Consider the following 12374-nt stretch of genomic DNA (forward strand, 5'->3'; position numbering starts at 1 on the left):
GGCACCCGCCGCGGCCCCGACCCCATGGGATGCGCCCACCGACGCCTGGGTGGTGAGTAACCTTGGCTTTGTGTCTGTCTGTCCCCCTTGCCCGACACCCTTTCCCCAAACCTGCTGCTTTTTCTTTTTTTTTTTTCCCCCCTCCCGCACTAGATTTTTGCGCCTCTTTTGCTCTCTCCCTTCTCTTCTCTTCTTCTCTCTCTCTCTTCTCCCCGCGGTGATGGATGATCGGGAGGATGAGGCTATTGCCAGGGGCAGAAATTGGGTTGCAGATGAAGTGGACTCGGAGGTGGGGGGAAAAAATCTGCTGGGCGATCGTAGAGCTGTTTCCACCGTCGCTTTCGCTGGGATTAATTAAAAGCCTTGGGAGCTGAGGAGCCGCGCTGGGTCGGTCGCACATCTGTGGTACAGAGTCTTTCCCATCTCCTTCGGGTTTCGAACAAAAGTGCCGAGGGGAGAAGGGGAACGCTCAGTATCGATTAACCACACCAGCAGCTATCAGCAAGGAAAGTTTTCCCGACGGCAAACTTTTGTTCCTTGAAAAATTCATCCCGGGGATGAACTTACATCCTTGTATCCTACAGTTTGGGCACTTACTGGAATATTACAGAGGTGTATCCAACATATCCCTACCTGTTTCTTGAGTCTTAACATAGTATTTTAGTTTGTCAAAGTATTCGGTTTGCTCCGTACAATAATCTCTGCGTTTTGAGCACAGTGGGGACTCCACTTTTTCTCTGGGAGATATTTTGGGAACAGAACATGCTTTAGCTTCCTTTCAGGCTGCATTAAAGTCGATCTGGACAATCCCTTATTACCTACAAATATTTCTCTTATGAGAACACCAAAAACTTCTGCTCTGCTCCACGATCTTTTTCCCTTTAGGCTCAACCATCAGATTCACAATTCAGCCTGTGGGAAGTGTTTGTGGATTTGGGACAACAGAGCTTTGCCATGAGGGTTTTTTTTGGGAAAATCTGTTCCCTACTGAAAGTAATGGGAAAGAGATGAAGAGACTGAGGTTTTCCCTTGTATTTTTACCCAAAGAACTTCAAGTCCTCCTTGCAATGTCCAACCAGCCAAGTATGAGCTGCATGCACTGGGCACTTAGCTCTTTGAAGGCACTAGCTCTCCCATCTCGTAAAAGGCAGTTTGCCTCAAATTTGCAAACCGCAGGATGGGAAATGGAATTTGCCTTCAGTATAAAAATCCCAAGTGTTTGCAAACAGCCCTGAGAAGAATCCTGGCTCTTGGCTTGACCTCTCTGCGTTGAATTCCAGATTGGGGAGTTTGCGGTCTCACAAAAAGGGCAAACGAGCAAAGGCTTCCCGAGTGCCCGCTCGTCTTTCCGGAGCGAGGAAAACAAGCTGAAGGGAATTTTGGGTGCTCTGGAGGTGTGCAGGATTAGGCCCTGAGCCAAAAATGCTTTTCAAGTAGCCTTGAAGACCTGCCCGTGTCGGAAAGACTCCGCTCGCCGCGTGTTGGCATTGCCGAGGGCGGATTGAGCTGGTGCAGCCATGGGAAACCTGCCGAGAAGGAGAGGAAACTCCTGGGCAGTTATTCCTGCCCAAACTCCGTGCTGTTCCCATTAAAGCATTAGCAGTACCTCCTCTGGTTCCTGTATCGTAGCTGCAGTGACCGCAGGGCAGGCAGAGCCAGGTTCTCGCTCCGTCCCAGGGCCTTGTTCCTGCTCTTTTTGTTTGGAACTCTGCTGGAAAAACAACCCTCCTCTGTAGTCACCCACTCCGAGATCCCCGTGACAAAGCACTGGAGTTCCAGGGGGTCCAGCACGGCTGAGGGCAAAGAAACTTCACACCCATCCACATCAGACTCTTAAAAACCCAAACAGTTGATAAAATTGTCCTTCTGGGAGAGTCACAGAGGAGCTGTGCTTGTGTTTCCCCAGACCTTTGTTTCTTGTGCAGTGCTGTTTAGGGAGGGAGGGACACGAGCTGGTGGGGGCCAGGGCTTTCCTGGGGGTAAATTAGCACCAATAGTGGGAATGGAGCAATTCCCACCAGTTATGGAGTTAGGCTGGGTCAGTACTCCCATTCCAGCTCAGTCCTCCGGAGCAGAGTGTTGGAAATGGTGCCAGGATTGAGCCCTGGTCACTCTCTCTGCTGTTTAAACCTCCTTCTTCTCTGACACAGAGCTCAGGACACTTGTCCAGAGAGGGGAGAAGAGCAGTGTTTGGGTCACAGTGTGATTTCATTGTGGTTCTTAGGCCAAATCCTGAACATTTAGGAGAAATGGACTAAATGTCAAGCATGAGGTGAAACCTGGTAGTGACTGAAAATACCAACTGTGAGTTGGTTTGTTACCCCCAAAACCTTCTGGTCCTAAAATTCCATGTGTTTTTATGCTTTGGTCTTGGAGATACTGTGGAGATATTTGGTCAGTAAATAAGAGACGTTGGGTTTATGTCATCCAAACTGACACAGTGTAAAGCAGAGACTAAACCAGAGCAAAACAGTACTCAGGTCACTGAATTTCTGCTGTTGAGACCAAGATAAAGCCTGAACGGGTGTAGAGGGAGAGGGAAGCAGCAAGAAGGATCCTGAAAGATCCACAGCTCCATCCACAAGCCCTTCCCTCTTTCCCCTCTTGCTCCAGCAGCTGCAAACCTGACCCTGCAGCTCTGCTGCGCTGGGTTTGCTGCAAGTTTGGTAATGAATGACCGAGCAAGGCAAAGGCAGCGTGGTTGGCATCTGGGACAACTCCCTCACTGCCTGCAGGAATTAAAAAAACCATCATCCTGGTGGCCACTCCGTACTGGAACTGGTTTTATCTGGTTCCAGTTATGCTTGTTTTGAGTAAGATGAGCGGTGCCAGATTCTGATCTCATTTGCACCAGTGGAGTCATTCGGAGGAGCCGGTCCCAGTTTACCTCACTCTAAGTGAAAGCAGAACTGGGCCTGCTGGGAGAAGCTCCCTGGGGAAACCACTGGTGCCTGTCTGTGGATTGAACATGGGAAAAAGTGAGTGGCTCCCAGGACCCTTCCGAAGGCTCTGTGGGTTTTACCGACGGCTCCATGAGAGAGAGCTCTGCCCTCTGAACAAGGAAGGGAGAGGCTGTGGCTTCCCTGCACAGGGGAGCAGTGTGGCTGTGCTCCAGAGGGAGCCAGGTGCTCTGGGAAGGTGCCATCAGCCAGTGACAATGGTCAGGATCCTGACAGTAGGGATGTGGTGGAGGAAAAATACTCCCTATCCACGCTGAGTGGGGAAACTGCTGCTCACAGGCTCAGGGATGGCATTAGGAAGAGCAGCAGTGTTATCCATGGGATTTTCAAAGGGTTTGGATCCACAGTCTGTATTTGGGCTCCTCCTGCCCGGCCAGAGCTGCAGCCCTGAGCCCCAGGCTGGCTCTGCCTGCTCTGCGGCAGGGAGCGTGTGGGATGGCTGTGTGGGAATCACCAGCTCCAGGGAAAAGGCAGGAGGGAGCTGAGCCTTGCTCAGGTCCAGACATGCGAGCGAGGCCTGGGGCTGCAGAGCTCTCACAGCTGTGTTTGGTTTGGTTCTCATGTTAGCTGCGATGCACTCGGGGCCGACCTACCGCTGGGACCGTTCCAGCCGCAGCGTGGGGCAGCCTGGTCCTCCCTGCACAGGGCTCAGAGCCTGTGCCCTCTCCCTTTCCCCACTTTGCCAAGGCATCCCAGCCCTGCTGCCCCCCCAGACTGCTGGCTGATCCCAGGCTCGTGTTCCAGGTCCCCACACAGCTGACCCTCACTCCCATCCCACTTGTCCTGCTGGTTTTCTGGGCTGCACACCCCCATGTGCTGGAAGAACAGAGTGTGGGGCAGTGTGGATTCAGGGTATGTTCCTGTGCTTTAGGCTGATGCATTTTCCTGGCAGTGATTGTTCTTAATGCTGAAGAAATTGAGCAATTGAGATAAATTACCAGAAACTGTTTATATGACTTTTACCACTTCCACAGGCCATTAGTGTGTCCCTTTTCCAGCAGAGCTCCTGCAGAACCCCATTCCAAACCTGTCTTAGTCCATAGATACCTTTCCAATGACTTTTGTAGGTGAAGCAACTTGGATTATTTTTTTCCAGCTGCAAAAAAAAAAAAAAAAAAAGAGTTTTTGAAGTGCTCAGTGCATGGTGAAGCCGAATTGAAACTCCCAATGTACCGAGATCTCTTGAAATTCTGGTCCAAGTGGGGAGGGCAGAGAGTTTTAAAAATGCTGCACTGCTTTTTCTACTTTATTCCTGTGACTTATCCAATGGTGTTTGAGTGGAAATGAATATATTAGGGATAGGGAAGCTCTGACATCTCCTTCTGAAAGGAGCAGAGTCAGCCAGGTCCTCTGTGAGAACTGACACAGCTTTTGCTCCATTATCAGAAGGTCCTTAGGATGGATTCTTGTGGTTGTTAAATATCAAATGTCTTCCTGTGGTAGTTCCCTGTTTATTTTGGTGTCATTGCTTCCCAGATTTTGCAGCTCAGCTCAGCAAGGCTGAAGCTTTGAGCTCAGGGGAGAATCTGTGCTCAGTTAAGCAATCTTGTGTCTTGCTGTCCTGAAGAATTACCTCCAGACATTCTCAGTGCAGAGTTCCCTTCCCTGTCCCTTGGACATACTGTTGTGACATTGTTCAGATTCATTTGGGCACTACAGCAGGAGTCCCCAAAAATGTAAAGTTTGAGCTAAATGCAGATTTCATAAAGGGGGAAGTATTAAATAAGGACATGAATTGGATAACATGTGCTGTTTTGATAGATTTTTTTTTTTCACCACACAGTGACTTTTCAGGTTTTTGCAGTTGAGATTTAAACTTTTCCTGCTAAACACGTTGGCTTACAATATGTTTTGTTCCATGGAAGCAAATGTTATCGGAGTTGAGGTTCCTAGGGGGCAATCCCCAGGGATATCCAGAAGTTAGAGACCAAATCCTGTGTCTGAGGAGAGCCATGCCCTGGATCTTCCTGGGATGTTGTTTTCCAGTAGTCACCAAACCAGACACACTGTGGTTTTGCTTCTTTTTAGGTGCCTAAATAATAATTTGCCTTTAGCACTTACAGACAAGAGATCTCTCCTTGCTGCCTTCATGCACAGGAGTGATCCCACCCAAGTCCTTGGAGAACTTCCTCCTCTCCAGGCAGTGTCCCCCCTGGCCCTGCAGCACATTGTCCTGGTGTGACTCCCCCACACGATGTCCCAACCTGACTCCCACCTGCCCTGAGCCTTTCCCTGGAGCACCTTCCCATCGAGGAACGTTTGCCACGTCGTGTGGGGCAAGGGCTGCTGGCAGCCAGCCCTCCCCTCCTGCCCCAGGCAGCCTCTTCCCTCGAAGGAAATCTGCTGTTCCAAAGACCTCCCTGTGCTTTTCCACTCACTCTGCACCCATCAGCTCACTCAGGCTATGGTCCTGCCCTGTCTCTGGTCTTGCAACCAGGGAAACTGAGGCACAGAGCATCTTTTGGACCTCATCTCCTCCTGGCAGTGCCATGCAGCAGCTTTCCTCAGCAAAATGCCACAAATAACCAGTTGAACACAAAGGCAGGACCTGGGACTGCTGTGATTCATGTCTAATAGCAATTTGGGGTTGCTTTTGGCAGCTTGGTGTGGTGTAGAGAGAGCCTGGTGGGTGGGAAGTCCCATTGGGCAGGACAACTCTGTGTCCAGGGAGGCAGGAGAGGTCCCAGCTCTGATCCAGACCAGGAGCTGAAACCTTCACCTTCTCCTTCTGTGCTGAGTTCTCATGTGTCTCACACAAGGGCTGGGATCACTGAGGCCATTTCTCAGCCTTGTGCCTGGTTTTCCTTAGCTGCAGCTGGAGCTGACTCTTCCATGCTGTCCTGGCAGGCTGTGAGCCTTGGCTAAGCAATGTTTGCAAGGCTTTGGGGGTTCTTGCCTCTCAGGGCCTGGGATGCTCTGTGTGTGGCCACGAGCACAATCTACCTGTGTCTGTGGTTTTTATGGATTTGGCAGAATTGCAAGATCCTGGATAAGAAAAATACCTAATAAACACATTAAACTACTCACGAAACGTTCCCGTGTCCACCTGCAAGCTTGTCCTGTGTTATGGTGTAAACTTCCCGCTGGAAAAAGAGGGTAAAACTGATTAGATCTGTTTTATTTTCCTCCAGAAGTGTTTGGTTTCCAAATGGCCAGGAACAGCTGTGGGCTGGATGGTGGGAACGAGGCCACCGAGGTAATTCCAGTGATTGTCCTCCAGCCGATGTAAGGATGGAGCTTTTCCCAGCTGCTTCCAGGCGTTGGTGTTATCCTGCTTGGGGGACTCCTCAGAGTCCTGGCACTGTTGGGATGGGGGGAAGGAGCTCTTCTAGGTGACAAAACACATGTGAGGTGGCAACAACAGAACTCCAAACTGGGCTCATGGGAAGCTGAGCCATTGGCTCAGCTCCCCAGGGGTGATGAGTTGGTACCCTGAGACCCACCAGCCTTGGACACTTTGTCCATCAGCTCAAGCTCCTTAAGGGTGATGAATTGGTACCCTGAGACCCACCAGCCTTGGACACTTTGTCCATCAGCTCAGGCTCCCCAGGGGTGATGAGTTGGTACCCTAAGACCCACCAGCCTTGGACACTTTGTCCATCAGCTCAAGCTCCTTAAGGGTGATGAATTGGTACCCTGAGACCCACCAGCCTTGGATGGTTTGCCCCTCAGCTCAGGCTCCCCAGGGGTGGTGAGTTGGTACCCTAAGACCCACCAGCCTTGGACACTTTGCCCCTCTGCCCCTCGGGCATGGGGACAGGCTGGAAAAGGGCTCCGGAGCCTCTCACCACAAGTCTGCAGCTGTGAAGTTGTTTGTCTCTGGAGCTCTCGGGATGTGCCAGGCTCGAGGGCTGAGTCATTTGCTTTCCCAAGTTTTGTGCCCAGGGGATGGCGAAGGAAACTGCCGCGGCTCCCTGCAGAGCCAGCGGGGGGAGACCCGCACGGGCTGGTGGTTCTGCCGGAACTGAGCTGAACTTTCTGCTTGAAGAGCTTTGACTAGCAAGGAAAAAAAAAAAAAACAAAAACCCTGTGCGGGGAGGAGAAAGAAGCCGCTGTGCGCGGGGCAGGGCAGAGCAGGGTCAGCACCGCCGAGCGCTCGGTCCTTTCGGGGCCGCAACGTGTAATTTAGCTTGTCACGGAGGAATGTGCTCAATGCCTTTATTTAATCGGCAGTTTGCAAACCTGCTCGGGTGCCTTGTCTTCCTTTTTCCCTTCCCTTCCCAGCCCGGGGAGGGAGGGGGGAGAAAGGAACACGGTGCTTTTGTCTCTGAGCCTGTGGCTGCTGTCAGATGAATGGCTTTAGTGGCAGCTCTGTCCGCATGACTGAGCTCTGCCAGCGAACACGCTGCTTCCAGCCCGGCTCCCTCCCAAACTCAGCTGCAGATGTTTTCCAAGGCACTGGCATAAACCTTGTTGCTTACTAGAGATGTAGCCCTGTGGGTTCCAGGGCAGAAGGAAAACACCGTGTGGTGTGGATGTGGTTTGATCGAGGCTTCAAAATCCCCAGGGGGATAGTAGTGCTCAGCACTTGTGTGCCCTGAAGAGTGGGGGAGAGTTGGAATTGCTGCAGGTCTGAAGGGATGCTCAGTTCCTCTGCTGTAGGGGTACCTGGTTCCCTTGCTCCAGGTCTGTAGGGATACTCAGTTCCTCTGCTCTAGAGGTTCCCAATTCCCCTGCTCCAGGTCTGAAGGGATGCTCAGTTCCCCTGCTGTAGGTTTATCTGGTTCCCTTGCTCCAGGTCTGTAGGGATACTCAGTTCCTCTGCTCTAGAGGTTCCCAATTCCCCTGCTCCAGGTCTGAAGGGATGCTCAGTTCCCCTGCTGTAGGTTTATCTGGTTCCCTTGCTCCAGGTCTGTAGGGATACTCAGTTCCTCTGCTCTAGAGGTTCCCAATTCCCCTGCTCCAGGTCTGAAGGGATGCTCAGTCCCCCTGCTGCAGGGGTACCTATTTTCCCTGTTCCATCTCTGAAGAAGTATCTTGTTCCTCTGCTGTAAGGGTAACTGGTTCCCCTGCTCCAGCTCTGTAGGGGTACCAGGTTCCCCTGTTGTAACTCTGAAGAGGTACCTGGTTACCCTGTTCCAGTTCTGAAGAAATATCTGGTTCCCCTGCTGTAGGGGTACCTGGTTCTCCTGCTCCAGCTCTGTAAGAGCACCCAATTCCTCTGCCCTAGAGGTTCCCAATTTCCCTGCTCCAGCTCTCTAGAGGTACCTGGTTTCCCTGTTCCAACTCTGAAGAGGTCCCTTGTTGTCCTGTTCCAGCTCTGTAAAAGTGTCTCTTTCCCCTACTCTCCAACCACCCCTCTGCAAACTGGACCAGCAACAATGCTGCTGGGGGCCCTGGTTACAAACACATCCCTGCTCAGGAAAGGAGAAGGCTTAAAGCATATGTTTAAGTGCTTTCCTGAATCCAGGCCAGGTCCTGTGCTTTAGCAGAGCACAACCTCACTCATCTTCCTCACAGGAGCACAGATGCTCTGAGATGATCCTTCATGCCTCTGGCAATGGGACTGCTCTGACCAGCCCTGCAGAAACATCTCTCTATTGAACACCTCCCTGCAGGAGAATAAAAGTTCCCAGGGAAGGAGGGCTTAGCACAGACAGGAATGTTTATCTCTTTGCTGCTGGGTAGAGATGCACAGAACCCTGGAGAAAAACCAGCCACCACCTCTCTTAGGAAAGAAGGAAATTGCTCCCTAATCAGGCATGTGGAAGTGAACTTGTGTGCTGACTCCAGAGGAATTTCGGCTGCTCCCCAGGGGGTTGTGATTGCTGTTTGGGTCACATCCCAGCTCTGATCTCGGACTTGCCTTTGGGAGTGGGATTCCTCAGCACAGAGCTGCTGGCATTTGAGGAATGAGTGATGCTTCTTTCAGAAAACCAGGCAAACCAAGTGTGTGTGTGCAGCTGAGCCTGGTTCTTCTTCCAGCAACTGCAGAATTCCCCCACTGAACTGGAAAAAAATATTCAGGGAGCAGAAGTAAGTCCTAAGAGTCATCTTCAGGACAAATGTATTTAACCCCATGGCTCTCATTAATGGCAGTGCAAGCTCAGGGGTTAAACCCTCTGCTTATCTCCAGCCAACACCTGCAAACCTGACTTGGTGCAGGAATTCTCACCAGGGACCTGTGGGATTCACATCCCACATGTGCTGGTGGATTAGGAAGCCAGGGCTGTGCAGGTGTTGCTGTTATACCATTAATATTCCTGTACCACAAGAAAATTTAGCAGAGACCCCACCTTATCTCTCCAGAGATCCTACAAATGAGGATGCTCTTTCCTGGCTGCTGTGGAGTATTGGAAAGCATCTCTCATCTCTCTCGTGGTCCAGATCCAGGAGGTTGGGCTCAGTGGAGGGATAACAGGGCAAAACCTTATAATGACCTTAAAATCCCTGAGCTGGAGCTGTGAGAGGTGCCTAGGAGGGTGTCTCAGTCATGTAGGTAAGTGTGGTGGTCCTCCAGCCCAGGGTGTGTGGGTGAGGACTGGAGGGAGCGACCGGGAACGCCCAACTGGAGACACCAGAGTCTGAGGAACAAGGCATGTTTCCTCTCCTTCCCAGCAAATGTTAGAGGGCTGGGCCCAGGAGCCATGGGAATCAACAGGAGTCTTTCCAGTGTGGGCTTTGGATCGTTGTCTGGATAAATAAATAGAAGGAAATAACAAATAACATGGTTCTAACAAATATTTTAGGAAGTACAAACGTCTGCCTTTCCCCATGACTCCATCCAAACCCTACACAGGAAAACATTCCCCTGTTTCTATGATGCCTTTCCATCTGCCTTTCCCCAGTGATTGGGAGTGTTAATTCAGGCACCTTGGCTGGAGAGCAGAGCATGGAAACCCCACGTGGGATTTCTCTGGGGGGGGGCAAGTGACCTCCAAGCTGACCACCTTTGTGAGTGAGGTTTGTGCTTGTTACTCAAAGTCCCTCCCCTTGTCTGCAGCCTGAATTCCCATCCTCGGAGTCACCCTTTGCAGAATCTGAGCGACTCTATAAAAATAGATGCTGTACTGGGCTTTCCTGTGGGTTTCCAGCCTCTGGATTGAGGTTTCCACGTGTCCCTGTGTGCTGCTGCCTTGCAGCGACACCTGCTGCGCACGTCCAGGAGGAGAGAGGTTTTCCTGCCCTTTCCCCTGGGAAGTCTTGCAGCAAGGCCAACTTTGGCTTTTAAGGTGGGAGAAAAGGAAGTGGGGAAGCTTGTTCCTTCCCCAGCAACATTTCTGTGGTCCTTGCTTGGCCTGTGGTAGTGATTCTTTTGGTTTGCAAACTTGTCCCAGCACAGCTTTGAGTGGGAAATGGTGACAAGTCTTCTGTTGTTCCTGGGAGAGGTAATCCAGAGCTTGCTTTGAAGAGGGAAGAGGCAGAGCAGCATGTCCCACTCCCCATGCAGTGCTTTGGGAAGCAAAGAAGAGGGAGATATGAGGATGTACCTGTGCCTGTCACAACCAAGAATTCCCATGGGGTTGGAGAAATGAACTGGTTTGCCTGTTTTCTTCCCTGCTAATGCTTTGCTCTCTGTGTGCAGGTGTAGGATTTTGGCAGAGCTGGCCATGATGTTATGGTTTGTGGTTGGTGCCCTCTTCCCAGCACTGCTCCTGGCTGCTCCACCTCCCATCAACAAACTCGCCCTCTTCCCAGACAAGAGTGCCTGGTGCGAGGCCAAGAACATCACCCAGATCGTGGGGCACAGTGGCTGCGAGTCCAAATCCATCCAGAACAGGTATGGATCTGCCCTCAGGGCAGGGCTGGAGGCAGCTGGTGGCACTGGAGAGGCTCTGGGGACTGTCACTTGCCCAAGAAGCCAAGCACAAGGTCCTGCCCCTGCCTGGCTGCCTCTGCCTGTCTCAGTGGAAGGTCAGATCTCCTTCTGTTTTGGTTGGGAAGAGCAGGATCCTCCCCTGAGCTCCCAACCCTCCTGTTGTCTTTGCAGGGCCTGTCTGGGACAGTGTTTCAGCTACAGTGTCCCCAACACCTTCCCCCAGTCCACAGAGTCCCTGGTTCACTGCGACTCCTGCATGCCAGCCCAGTCCATGTGGGAAATCGTGAGTATCTCTGCCTGCTCCTTGGGGCAGACTCAGGAGCTCTGCACTGCTCTGCCACCACTGCAGGGCAAGTTCCTCTGCCCTGAGGTTCTCCACTCACAGTTTCCTTCCAGGGTGTCCCTCAGGTGACTGTACCCTGTCTGGAGATTCCCTGGCTGAAGGAGCTGCGGAATCAACGTGACTGCAGTGCTGAGTGATGCATTTATCACTGTCTGCAGAACCATCCCCTGTCAGTCCCTGCATTATTCATCCCTGTGCTCATCCCACGTTCCTGCTCTCTCCACCACTCCCTTTGGCACCTGCTCCCATTTGGGAAGTTTTGCTGTGTTTGATGTCCAGAAGTGCCTCCCACTGCCAGTCACCCTCAGACCTCACAGTTCTGTGTTTCCATTGATCCTGGCAGAGCCATAAAAACCACTTCCAAGGGAAGCTTAGCCCCCAGGGAACTGAGCTTGGCTCTTGGCTTTGCTTTCAGCTCACATTTGATCAGAGGGTTTAGTCTGAGCTACCTGAGCTGCTCTGCATCATGTTCTGTAGGTGGCCTTTGCCATCACACTGATATCCCTGTGGTGTCTGGGAGTGATGTCCTGATGGAGTCAGTGCTGAAAGGAGGTTGGGGTGAGGTGAGGGTTGGTCTCTTCTGCCACGTCTCAGGTGAAAGAATGAGAGGAAATGGCCTTAAGTTGCACCAGAGGAGGTTCAGATTCGATAGTAGAACAAAAATTTCACTGCAAGAGTGATCAGGAATTGGAATCAGTTGCCCAGGGAGGTGGTGGAGTCACCGTCTCTGGATGTGACCTTTTGTGGAAATGGTTTAGGGGTGAGTTGACAGTTGAACCTGATGATCTTGAAGGTCTCTTCCACCCGTGATGATTCTGTGATTTTCCCTGAGACACTGCAGCTTGTGAGACATTCCCAGAGAACTCTCACCTTGCAGACTGACTGGAGGTTGATTTCTGTGGCTAGAAACCCATCACTTCTGTCTTAAAACCCCCCAAATCTGCAGGGCACGGGGCAGCTCAGTCCTCCCACCACAGCACAGCCATCGAGCGTTGGGTCTCCACACTCACTCCGTGTCCTCATCCCTCTGCCCAGGTGACACTGGACTGTCCAGGCAACGAGGAGATCCCCAGGGTGGACAAACTGGTGGAGAAGATCCTCCACTGCAGCTGCCAGGCGTGTGGGAAGGAGCCAAGCCACGAGGGAGCTCTGTTCAACGTCTACCTGAACGCCGAGGAGAACATGCCAGCCGAGGGCCCCAGCCCACACCACTACACCCACCACCAGCAGGAGGTGGAGGAACCTCCTGCCTCCAGCCACCACCACCACGAGGAGGAGGGCGAGGAGTGACCTGGCCCCTGTGGACTGTGCT

General features: G+C 52.0%; 1 protein-coding gene across 1 annotated transcript; it reads left to right on the plus strand.

Annotated features, from left to right (window-relative positions):
* The first annotated feature begins 7 nt into the window (after positions 1-7).
* Positions 8-12374, plus strand: NBL1 (neuroblastoma 1, DAN family BMP antagonist). The gene is made up of 4 exons (XM_009078392.1): positions 8-52; positions 10486-10680; positions 10891-11002; positions 12098-12374. The coding sequence occupies exons 1-4, from the start codon at positions 30-32 to the stop codon at positions 12350-12352; spliced, it is 585 nt and encodes a 194-aa protein (XP_009076640.1). The 5' UTR covers positions 8-29; the 3' UTR covers positions 12353-12374.

This window comes from Acanthisitta chloris, unplaced genomic scaffold (assembly GCF_000695815.1).
Source record: "Acanthisitta chloris isolate BGI_N310 unplaced genomic scaffold, ASM69581v1 scaffold13107, whole genome shotgun sequence".
Classification (NCBI taxonomy): Eukaryota; Metazoa; Chordata; class Aves; order Passeriformes; family Acanthisittidae; genus Acanthisitta; species Acanthisitta chloris.